The sequence below is a fragment of the Simochromis diagramma genome, unplaced genomic scaffold, assembly GCF_900408965.1.
Source record: "Simochromis diagramma unplaced genomic scaffold, fSimDia1.1 OVJJ01000603.1, whole genome shotgun sequence".
Taxonomy (NCBI): Eukaryota; Metazoa; Chordata; class Actinopteri; order Cichliformes; family Cichlidae; genus Simochromis; species Simochromis diagramma.
In genome coordinates, this window is record NW_024387414.1 from 11,897,986 (window position 1) to 11,911,350 (window position 13,365).

At 36.9% G+C, this 13,365-nt stretch overlaps 1 protein-coding gene across 2 annotated transcripts in view; it reads right to left on the reverse strand.

The window, feature by feature from the left end:
- The window catches only part of LOC120720983 (transmembrane protein 266-like), a 50,768-nt gene that overhangs the window by 17,345 nt on the left and 20,058 nt on the right, over positions 1-13,365 (reverse strand). The window contains exons 1-2 of one of the 2 annotated variants that reach the window (XM_040010925.1): positions 3,884-4,013; positions 981-3,853 (exon numbers count right to left, since the gene is read on the reverse strand). In XM_040010925.1, the coding sequence (XP_039866859.1) occupies positions 981-1,191 (211 nt within the window). In that variant the 5' untranslated portion in view covers positions 1,192-3,853; positions 3,884-4,013. Of the gene's footprint in view, positions 1-980; positions 3,854-3,883; positions 4,014-13,365 lie in introns of those variants that run through there. The other variant, XM_040010924.1, reaches the window with a different exon arrangement.

Genomic DNA, 13,365 nt, shown 5'->3' on the forward strand with positions numbered 1-13,365 from the left:
TTTGTGTAGTAGGACTACACAAACAGCAAAAATGCACACAAAATACAGTTAAATGTGAACATTATCACAACAAGTTCAACAGAAAATTGCCAATAGTTTCAATGGCACCTACAATAAATGTAATGGATCTTTACAGGGGTTATTTTTGTTGTTTTTGTTTGTTTGTTTTTAAATAAATTACTATACATACTGAGGTGAAATAATATAAGAGCCAGATTTCAGAGTTGCACGTATTGTGTAACCGTAAACTCTACAATATGTGACCATGACTGTAAACACAATCTAAGTCATATGCATTTATTTTAATGGAAAATTAGGTCTTTGTAAACAGCAGCATGTATTTTCATAATGGCATTATTGGGAGATATATTGAGAGGCTTTATTTGATCAAAAGCACAGACACAACAAGCGAAAGTTCAATATAAGTAAAAATATCAAGTATCTGGTACAGGTACTTATTCTGTAGAAAAATAACTCCTATTATAATATCATAGCTGTTTATAGTAATATGGAAGAAGCCCTTTTCTTTTGAAGCTCAGTAAAGTGAAGATAGTTTCAGCTTCTTTAAATACATTATTTACATTACTTATACTTCTGCTTGACCTTAACAGGGTTCCCTTTAAAGACATTTAGGCTGCAAAGCAGAGATGACTGCCCAGGTTGATGTATAGAGAAAGTCCAGTGTAAACAATAATAAAAAAAATAATGGCACACCTTATATATTTCTGAAACTATATTTCCTTAATGTGATCCTAGCAGAAGGTAGGGCACAGTGCAGACACAGCATCAGTGTTTAATTCTCGAGGACACTAAACTGTTTAACTCCCCACTGCTCACAGCTATAGCTGCTACTATATGCCTCCCAAGTGTTTTATGAACGTCACACTGTGTATTAATGGATAAGAATATGCATGCTCAGCAGATTTTTCCTTACATAATAGTACCGGCTAAAACGGGACAAATAAAAGCACACTGTTTACATTGTAAGAGTTTGGTGTCTATGAGCAGCTCCAAAGACAGGAAAAGCACCACCAGGATAACGCAGGCCACCAGGATGCAATTGAAGCCAGCACTGAGCAGACAGACCTGCCACAGGGCCACTCGACGCCCACAGCACGGCTTCAGCCAGTTGGACCTAAAGGAACAAGGAAGGGGGGGATGTTTTAATGCAACGTAAATTTCAACCAGCATTTACGATTTTAATTTAAATACCAAAGCAGAGTCAGAAGCTTGGAAAACCACAACCGAACCCTTAATAAAAACCACTGCCTTTTTTTTTTGGGTCTTTATCAACTTTATTGTTAGATTCAGTGAAGAAATGACAGGAAAGCGGGGTCAGAGAGAAAAGGGGGAAGACAAGAGGCAAAGGGCCACAGGTCGGTCTCGAACCCAGGCCAGCCGCTCTCAGCCATATGGCATATGGGCACCCGCTCAATGCGCTGAGCTAAACCAGGATCCAAAGCCACTGACTTTTTGACTGTGTAGATTTATCCTTTTATCTACTTTAACTGTTTAATGTACACGGTAGAAATGAAAATTTAGGTTAAAAAAATAGCACAAAATAAAGTACTGATATGTGTACATATCATGTTTCACAACATAAGTATACCATTTAGAATTGCATTTCTGACTCTCTGTGACTGATTGCATGACCCCAGTAATAATATTTCAGTAGGTATATGAATATGAACAGCTGAACTCCCCGACATGGCCAACAGAGGGTGGTAGTTTACACTTATGAAAGGTGATGTCTGTTTAAATCTGGCCAAAGTTTGGTAGTGATGGCCAAAGAAAAGTGTACTCAGAGGGAGCATTGACAGAGAAAAAGACAGTGAAGCTCTGTGAACTAGTGTTCTGACCATCAGCAGTGTGAGTGGAATACTGATGGCCTCCTTTTTATATGGGAATGAAGGGAGTCACTGTAGAGGATGCTGCTAAGAAGGAATGATTTCACATGTTTAGCTTGGGACATAAGTTAAATGTGGTGTGGAATGAAGGAAAAAAATGTAATTAATTTTAATAACCCAGTGTCTGTGGCCTATTTCTTTGGCTACGGCATACAGGTTTAAATAAAACATCAATGTTACTGTATAGAAAATGATAGTCTGTCATATAATTTCAAATCAGACAGACTGGTTTATGTTTAAGATAAAATGACAGATTAACATTTCAATACATTTCAGACTAATCTTTATTTTCACTGTAAGAAATCAGCATTTAGGCCACTAGTGTGTCTGGCGAGATAGCCTAATTCTATTTTGAAATAGTGGGATGGTCATACAGATCAGCTACTACAAGGGCTGACAGGAGCTGAGAGAAACAATGCCTTTCACCGGCTCTCCAGCTGGTATGGAAAGTTGGCTCTGCCCACCACCTTTCCCTTCTCCCCATGCTCTGGCATAGAAGACACAGACATTGGCAGAGCATTTCCCTCCTCTGATCATGTCTTCATTCCTTGGCATGCCACTAATATGAGCTGCAACGGTGGCAAAATGGCTCCATTTTCACCATAGCTTCAAAATGAATTTGCTATATTCATCACAGAAGTCATATCTAAACTCTCCACTTTCCCTGTTTTAAAATGTTGGAGGAATTTCTGTCTATCCTTGAAATTATTTCTTTTAAATGCTGTGTTAGAAGGGATGATATTAATGAACTCTAGGAGTACTTGAAGCATAAAAGTCCATTTTTTATCATCTACTACCAGAAATCTTTGAGGCAAGTATATAGTGTATACTATATACTCACTTCACACATCTTTTTGGTTATCCGATCAAGTGCAAGTGTTGAAACAGAACCTGCAAAATTATTATTCACAGTTAAATCAAGAATATCCCTTAATAAGGAAATCCTAACAAAAGCATTTTCAGAGGGCCCCTCTTTATCATTTCCTCCCGCAGTGGCACGTTTACGTAGCAATGAGGAAAATGTTTTTAGCAGCTGTCGAGCTGATCACTCCACCCTCCCACTGCTTTCTCACATAAAAGTATTCCTTACAGCCTGGCATGGGTAGAGCCACAAGTCTGTAAACAATGCACGGCTAATGTAATAAAGGCATAATCATGCTGATAGCAATCATCTTCTTGGCACTGGGTGGGGTGGCACAAGTGTGCAAGCTCCAGATGGTGTAAAATCTGCACCACCAGTCTTGCAGAGACTCTGTGGATGCCAGGTATGATGCCATTATGTGTATCAGCCTATATGCCAGAACACCTGGGCATCCTGCGATAAGAAAATATTGATGTATTTGTGATGCATATTTTTAATACATGTGCTTTCAGTTGTTTTGGAGTTAGTGTTAACACCTTCAAGGCCATAAAAGTTTCTCAGAGTTAGAGCGCTCAAATCACAATGTGCAAAATAGGAAATTGACAAACTGATTAAGTTTTTGCAGATTTTGCATAAATATACATCATAATCTGACACACTGAGCAAATTATCTAAAGAAAATTTTTGTGCAGTCTTGACCAAACTCAATCAGGGACCCACAGTTTATTTCACTTATCCTGTGTAACTGATTTGATCCTTGTTACTTACCATGGCTAAATATGCAGTTACATGAGAAAGAAAGTTTTAACAAAATTCTGTGCAGACATGTGAACAGCCAAGTACATTTCATTATTCAATATCCTGTAGCACCACCGTTAGTTAGCAATCATTTTCTACATGAATTTATACATTTCTTACATTGTTATGGAGGAATTCCTGCTCGCTCTTCTTTACAACATTGCTTCAGTTCATTGAGGCTGGTGGACATTCATTTATGTACAGTTCTCTTAAGGCCCTATTACACCTATATCCATTCTGTTGTAGCTTTGCTGCCGTGTTTGGGATTATTGTCCTGTTACACGACCTAACTTTGGCCAACCTTCAACTGGTGGACAAATGGCCTCAAATTTCACATTACCACCCCTGCACCACCGTGCTTGACAGCTAGTATAAGGTGTATGAGCTGATATGCTGTGTTTGGTTTTTGCCAAACATGACACTGTGCCTTATATATATGAAATATTTTCACTTTGGTCTCATCTGTCCTAAGTAAGTTGTTCCAGAAGTCTTATTATTATATTATTATTATTTTTGTAGGGTCTACCTTACAGTATAAAGCACCTTGAGGTGATGGTTGTTGTCATTTGGCGCTGTATAAATAAGAATTGAACTGAATAGAATACAAGAGAAGTGAATGTAATAGCAATTAAGTGCACTACAATAAGAACAAAAAAGGCTTCCCAAAAAGTGTTAAACCTAAAGTAACATAATGAAACTGAGCTAAAGACGCTAAAAGAGAAAGCTCAGTTGACAGAACTGTTTTTTACTTGGTCTGTTTGCAGTTAAGACCCAAACAGACAAACAGAACTTGCTCTTGTAGCAAACAATTATTATCTCCAAAACACTGATCTTTGTGTGTTAGTTTCTTCCATGCAATGCAAGTTTTTCTTCTAGCAACCTGTGCACTGCTGCTCATGTTAGGTGTATACAATGCAAAGCAACTATTCTTTTAAAGTTTGAAGGTCGATCTTACTTTTCATCACTATATTTGTTAAAAAATGAAGAAAATATGTATATATATATATATAAATAAGCAATGAAACAAAAAAAACAATGACAATAAATCTGCAGCAGATTTTGCAATTAAATTTTTTTTAAAAGCCCCTCTTCTTTTATGAGTCAGAGATGTATCTCTTGTTTGTATGGGGGGTTTTTTTTGCAGTTCCTCTGGGCATTCTGGCCTTGAGGTGAATTTGCTGGGATATTTACTGAAAATTGTGGCATTGTGTTAACACACACCTGGTCCAACAGCAGCAGCAAGGGTATGTATAGTTTGCACGAAACTTTCCTTTCACATGACTGTATCGTTGTGCAACTTCTTTACCATGATTTGCTGAAGCTGAATTTATCCAAACTTGTTTCATTTAAAGTAATTATTAAATAATTATAAGTACAATAGATTCTTGTCAATTCAAGTAATGCAAGTAAGGTATAGTTTTGAAAGGATAAACAAGGCCTTGTCAAATCTAAAAACAGAAATAAATGAAAATATACCAAAGTAAAGCAGTCTCTCTCCTTTCATCTCAGACAGTGCTGTCATAAAGCTCCTCACCTGTCAATATGTGCATCCAGCCACTACATTACTGCCGTCTTGTGGCTGAAGTCAGTTATTGGCTGAAAGCTGTGCTTATTTTAATCTCGTAAGAGACTGCAGCTCTCTCTGTTTTGAGTGTGTGTCCGTCTTCCTTTGACAATGACAATGATATAATGTTGTTATATCATTAACAACATTAACGTAAGAGGCTTTTTTTTTCTGCACATGCAAGGCAAGTTGTCGCTGGGTCTGCTCTCAGTGCTGTGAGATCAGTTATGATCTGCACTTTTTGTAGAAACACAGCTAGCATAGCATAGCTAGTAAACCAGTTTCAGTGATTTATCTTTGTAACAGATGATTGTAACAGCTTTGCCCTGCTAACCACCTTGGCCAACTTGTATGATGTATACAAGATTAAATTTAACTCATTTAGTACATTAGTAAGGACAGCTTTGACAATGAATGGCGAGGGGATGGTACCTCTGATTATGTCCAGTCTAATAAACAGGCAAGGTGACCAAGTGTAGGGTCAGATTAGCATCTATGAGAATCTCTAAGTGTAATAAGTTTAGCAAGCTGCTTTGCCAACACTCCACATTTGTTTTTCATTCATATTTTAATCCACCCGTACATACTGACAATTAACCATGTCACACACTACAGCAGGTTTTTTGTTGTCAATATTTCAATATACTTTTTTTTAAAATCGAGATGAACAACTGATCTTTTTCAGTGATCCAATTTATCTTATTAAATAGGTAAATAGTAGATGCTTGTGTGTATTGGGGGGGGGTTCTGGTTTCCTGTCTGTGAAAGTCACCGTCGTAAGCCATAGTTTGAAAAACTACTCCATGCCTTCAAGTCAATCCAGACATGTCTCTGGTGGAAACAAACTCGATTTCCGGATGTGAAACTTTTACCATAGGATCTGATGGTCCATAAAAGTGCATCAAATGATTTCATGCTTCATCAAACCTCTGCAAGGGGGTAAAAATAATAATAAGAAAAACATTACAAGTACTATAAAACTCTTTGAGGGGGAGTAGTAAAATGAAGTGCAGAAAAATGAAATATTATCCTCACAACAGTTTTAAAGGGTACAGTCTTCTCAAGCTTTAATGGATCACAGCAATTATGCCAAAGTCAAGCCAATTACAAAGAAGAGTATTAAAAACAATTTTTAAAGGCAAGGTCCACATCTTGGTAAATTTTACTGTATATCCCTCCATGGCAGTGGTGATCACTTTTAGATACCATAGAAAGCCTGCTTTCCTCAGTAAATTGGCATATTTTTCTTTAAAAACTTTTTTTCCAATCTTGCCATGTATATTATACAATTTTATACAATTTTTATAGAGACCCTGTCCTCTATTCCAGCCGCCACCACGCATGGCCAATAAATGCTTGGGGTCCCAGGCCAGTGGAGGTGCACCAAGGACTAATAAACTTTAAACTACAGCAGGGTACAGTACAAAGTTTGCAATGACAGTGGAGGATACCTAACATTATTAACATTATTACATTTACAATAACATAATGGAGATGACCCACTGGTTGGAGGGAGGCACATGCTCCCAACAGACCCTAGTAACACCACCGTCAGATGCTCTGTGAATCAGACAAATTAGATAAGCTAAAACAAATTTTAGTAACTTTAGCCATTTTAAACAGTTACATCTATTAATGCTCATCAAGGGATCAGTGCTGAAAGATAACTTTTGGTATATACACATACAGTGTTTCAATGTTTTTCTGCACAAATAAGTTACTAAATATATATATATATTTTACAGTATGATTTTTTTTTTTTATAAATTGATGCTCATAATAAATGACCAACTCACCTTTACAAATACTGCCTTTTAATGAAGTCATTATCATCGTTTAAGAAAACTGCTTGTACTGATCTCCAGTAAGCTGGCAAACAACACATTGTGTAGTCAGAGGGGAACCAAGCAAAACTGACGGATTTGAGTTTCTTCAAATAAGAAATCAAAGCCTGAAATATAAAGGAACATCAAAAAGAACTAGGCATACATTGAGTTAAATGAGAAGCTAGCTCCTTTTCTGATGGATAGCAGGCTAAAACTGAATCATTAAGCACAAATCTAAACTTGCTCATGGAGCAAGATAAAATGTATTACTCCCATGGGCCATTAAGAGGCACTGGACAGTCATATTATATCTCAAACTCGAAGACAAGGATAAACCATGCACATATGTGCAATAAACATGAGAAGGTTTACCCAACCAGGTGAAATTAATAGGTCATTTATTATAGTTTAGTATATATGCACAATTCCCCACACACACACAAGCCCTAAATAGTCCCTGTAAACTCATGTGTTTATAGTGCCTCAAAAGATATTCAAGATCGAATCTATTATCTGAGGATATTAAAATGAGTCAACAAAGCAATAAATCTGAGGAACAATCTGTCCAAAATCAATAACATCCACCTGCTTTATACAGGATAAAGGACCACGCAAGTCGATACAACACAACACAGATAAATAAGAGGTGAGAGTTCACAGGCGGTTTGAAGACTCATCCTTGATATGTATGACAAATAGGCTGAATTCAGCGACTGTGTGTGTCCTTAACTTCATGTCATGCCAAAACTAGCCCAGCCCAGAGGGGACGCAGTCAGACGCTGCTGGTGACACATGCAGTATATTAATGAGTCTTATTAAAGCAACAGAACAGTGGCAAATGTTGTTTCTCTGACCCCGTCGGCCCTGACAGTCTGACAGAACCACCTGGCCCAAATCAGTAGCAGACAAGCACATATACTGGACAAGGTCACCCCTCAAACCGGTTGTTTTCAGACTGGCTTTGGCTTTTTCACAACCTAATATTGATTTACCAAATAACAGTTATAGTGCCTTTGTAATTTTTGGTCAACTTGCACGACAGACTATTTGAACACAAACACAAAGATCTTTCTGCATTTCTGTCTCTCTACACTTCTGCTTTTATGTCTGCTATTATCTCGCTATTCTCTGCGCTCCTTCCCTTGGCTCTGCATCCCTTCTGATATCAGTGCACGTTTAGCAGGTTGATATAGCTGTCAGTGTTCCCCTCTACTGGTGAGACTGAGAGGAGCTCGACAGGGAAATAGAGGAGGGAGATTAAATCAGGCAAAGTGATCAATACGAGCATGTCGAGTGAGCCACCAAACACTGGGACTGTCAGACTAACAGCACCTGATGGTCTCATCAGATAAAGTACTCCACTGCAGAGATGCTTCTTAAACGTTTACTCTTTGTACATATTAGAGTTCAAGTGCTATACTTCTGTGTCTCCTTATTTTATCCTTCCTTTTATTCTGCCATATTGGCAGATTATCAGCAATGGCAACACAATAAACTCAAGACTTTTTATTGTGCTTAAGGAAAGACGAGGCTTGATTGATGAACCGTTGTTGTTAATTTCTTTAAGGATGTATAAATATCTAAAATTATTATTTAGGAGATGTGAAGACTTAAATTCATAATTATTAATAATAGAACAAATTCTCCTTTTTTTATTGGTTTGATTCATAATCATTGGATTTAAACATGGGATGAGAGCCAAGTTAATGGTCAATTGTTCAAACTAGTTTACAGCTAATGGTGGTGTCACATTATAGTGACCTGATGGACTGGACTGCATTTCCACGATGTAATAAATTCAGCTGAATCTTGGCAATGCATTAGTGATATCTGATGTAATGAATTGGGGCAAAACCTGCTGTAATTTTTATTTTTAGCCAAAAACTACTAAAAAAAAATTTCTTTGACTTGAGTTCTATTATTGGCTAGGTGCCCGAGGAGCTTTGAAAATAGCGATGACAGCTAATCCTGGGAAAAGAAGTGTGAGTGTGAATTTAGAAGTTAAGTGAGATCATCTCAACACTTATTTATATTGCAGTGCTATGATAGAAATGTGACCCCGGTGGAACAAACACATTTATACCCATACAGAGACAGAGAACAAAAACTGCTGCACTGTGTTCATTTAATTTAGCATTTATTGTCTTGTTTGTTTCTTTGCTTAATCTTTATCATCCTGAGCCATTTTCATGCACATGCGCTGCTGCCCTGAGGTCCACATAGGTGCATGTGACAATACAAATGTCTGATGCAGGTGGTTTAATTTAGCATTTGAAAAATACTAGATTTATTTTGCTAAATTTGCCAGTTCATACAAGAAGACTGTAGTTCATTTCTGTAGGTTTTTTTTTTTTATCATAATGTCAAGTAACAGCTACTGCAACAATGCAGAATCCTGGTTAGAATTCATTCATTTAAAGAAGCATTGCATAACATTTGCCACCAAAGGCTGGAAAGCAAGTCAAAGGCACATTTACAATACTGTGCAGAAGTCTTGAGCCACTCATTCTTTTATATTTTTATTCAGAGGAGCCAGATTTTCTTGTAATTTATTTTTTTATGGTAGTTTTCATGCTTTTCCAGCTCTTTAAACATTTTTCTTTGGACTTCAACTTCTTTTTTTACTCATTTTCATTCCAGTCCTCGTACCTGACCTTTTCCAATAAATATGTGGAACACCTGACACAAAGGATGAGCCATTGTTGTGTCTACATATAACAGACAACTTGCAAATTGCATCTTTTGGCAGTTTGTTACACACAGCCTGTCATAAAACAAATAACTTGTTCCCATTTCTTTAGTTAATTTTTTTTAAATGCTAATACAACAGAGTTTCATAGACATATAAATATAATTTTCACAACAAAAAGGTGATTTACAAAGAGTTATTAGCCAAAAACTTGATAGATCTTAGCATGGTGTACAGTATATCATTAAAACAATTGGAGGAAACTCTACAAGTGTAAGACAAAAGCACAGTTCGTTAGTACCCAACCAGAAACCGCTACAGAGTGTGATAAAGCATACTGTGAAAAGGCACTGCTAGAATTACATAATTTGATTTTAACAAAAAAGAAGACAAGGGATAAAAGCCTTATACTGAAGTAATGATTATGTGCATCCCTTAAGCAAAGTCTCTACCCGCCAATGACAAATTTACTCCCAGCTAATAAAAATGGTGAACCAGATAGGAAGCATACAAACAGACAGAGCTTGACAGCAGGCAAGCCTGGAAAAGAAGGCGTACCAGCTAAGCATAAAATACATGCTGAGTTTTCCCGATGCTGTCAGATTGCAGGTAATTAATTTTACATTTGAAAGTTTCCCCATTACCAATGCCTGTGTGCCATTCATCACAACACATCAGCAATGAGAAGGTAAGCCCCAAAACACCAGAAAAGCACTGACTCCTTTTTTTTCTTTGACTTTTGCAATCTAAAAGTAAATATAGCGACTGCATTTTTAGTACCGCATTTACCTTCTTACATAAACAACATCGCCAGACAAGCAAATTATTTATACTAATCGTTCACTTATTTGCACAGCGCCGGTAGAGGCAGAAGGATTCAAGTTTAAATGACTACTGTCTAAATGGTGATCAAATTACAGCCAGTGTACACAAAAGCAAACCTGAAAATTTATAAATTTACAGACTAAAATAAATATTGTGTGTGTTCTTATTAGGATAAGGATTTTTAATATTTTATACCAGTACAGGTGTTGATTTTCTTACAGTGAATCAGAGATCAGAGGCCATCTTTCAGTGTTGTGGAGCAATGCAAAGCTAATGTAATGTGTAGTGAAGCACATTACTTTCTCCACAGAGTTCTCAAGTAACATAAAGTATTACATGTTTTTAAAAGTAACAAATAATATGCAATACTTTACAGATTTTTAGTAATGACTGTGCAACTCTAATAGAAGCCAGGGACACAACCTCTGCATCAAAGGTCTGATATCACTCGTTGTTACAAAGTGAAGCCAACCTACAAAGAAAGACCTATAAGAGGCACAAAGCAACTACAAAGCCGGAGACTGTAGTTTTTTTAGAACTGCCAGTAGCAGCTGTTTCTTAATTTAATTTTACATTCAAAAGTCTTAACTAGTGTCGTTTATATTAAATTATATTCAATTATTATTGCTAGGAACCAGGGCTTTACATTTCATTTCATATTTTCACTCACTACACATCTTTGAATCTGAGCCTGAGTCATACTGAGAATGCCACCATACTACTTTTATATGGTTATAGATGCATTTTATGCCATACTTCCCAGAGCTGCATAATTACAGCTCAAAAAAGCCTTTAAGCTTGATGCTAAAAGACATCACATTGATGTTATGCGTAGGCTACAAGAAAGATTTTAGATTACGCTGAACCTGCAGCAGCTAGAGGCTTAAGTTTACCGTGAGTAGTGCAAAACACAACGAACAAGGGCAACTGGTGTTCAGCTTCCCCCCTGAGTCCCGTGGGAGCGCTGAGGAAAGACTCATTTGTATGTTACAAGGGGACTGGAAGGTCAGTATGTGCGCGTGTGTGTCTCTCTGTGTGTATGCCTGCATTTGATGTATTCTGTATTCCGTGTGTATATCGCATACTGTATATGTGCACTGATAAGGGTGCATGCACCCAATCACAGCAAGCTTTAATCAGTATAGTGTCACGACTGCAGATCGTTATGGATGTCAGTTCAGAATTGAGTAAATCTCAAACCATTTTGCTGCTTATTTAAGATGCAGGAAACAAAACCTGACAGGTTTTGACTTCATGGACAAGAAAGACTAATGAGACTGTGCATGGTGCTTTCAAAACAACACTTTCACATATCCCCGATAACAGAGCTAAATGACCATGCACCTTAGGATGCAGCTGAGCAAAACACTCTAATAAATTGGCTTTTAAGGATCAATATTATTACACTTTACATCAGAAACTGAAATCTCCATGTGTTTCTTTAGATCTTAACATGTGCCATGTCACTACTGCTTTAGTACAGAGTAAAAAAAAATACACAATACAATACGAATTCTCACTGACCAAAAAGAAAAGTAAATTCATAATAAAAGATGTCAATTGTGTCTTAATTATTATGAGATAGATTAAAATAAGCACACTACTGTAGCTGGTTCAGCAGGCAACCCATATACCAAAGGTTAGTAGGAGCACACATTATCTTTGATTTACTGTAAGCTTTCCTTACTATTCCCTCTTAAAAAAGGCTAAAATATATTTAAAAAATGTTTTTTAAAAAGCCAGGTGTCAACATTTAAGAGATTTCTTTAGATGACTTGAGCCCCACACATTGATTAGTGTGTATGTATGTATGTATAGAAATATACTCTTAGACTGGACAAAGCCACTATTATATCAACACTTGGATAGAGAAGCCCTGTCATGATGTGTCGAACTTAGCATTTTGGTTGTTGTGATGTTTTGAACCCAAAACTGGTGAGAAAGGGGGTAGATCTGACTGAGATCTTTTTTAAATCTAATGGGGACCATGACTTAAAAAATGAACATCATGCTGTAGTCAGTACAACTAAAAACTAGCAAATTAGACCATAAACTAATCAGGAAAGCATTTAAGATCAAAATTTAAGTAAACTACCATTTAAAAATTCTTCAGCCAGCAAAACTTTCTGAGTATCAGTGTGTTTCATGCACAGTTATTAGCCAACCTTTGTTTTTAATGAACACAGATCACATATAATTATTTTGTTTTGGGGAGTAAGACATCGGTTTGTTAGATAAATTATGCTTTAAATACAGATGTAAACACACAGAAATCTGCAACAAAATTTTCAAATTGGTCTCAACTTTTTCTCAGACACTTCAACTCTTCTCCCTTGTGCCATGTGCAATGTGGACATGGTTATATGTGGTATATATGGCATGGCTTTCTACTAGAAACTGGTCGTTTTGTGCATCAAAATTACCGTTTTTTGTGACAAAAATATTGCATCTTATGGTAAATGAGCAGGCCAATTATTGTATGAAAACCAGTTTCAATAAAACAATGTACACATAGTGATTTAGTGTTAAATTAACTGCTTTGCAGGGGGAACAGTAATGGCAGGGTGGCAAACTACAGAATCTATCATCTATACAGTCATCGTTTCAAAATCTAAAAATTTTGGTTTATATTTCGGGCCATCCCTGGCAGTAAAGGTTCACCATGTTTATTTTTCCTCAAAAGTTATGGATAATTGTGATTTGGCAAACAGTGAAGTCCTACACTATACAGGCCTACAGCTGTCCCATTGGCAGAGGAATTAAGAAGTCTGGGAGATAACGAGAAGGACGGTCACTCCCTGGTCGCCGTCTCAGACAACTTCCCGTTCTCTCTAATTAAATCAGGCCAAATTGGCTCGACCGGGTGAAAGCCTTCAGAGAATGCATTATTCCAA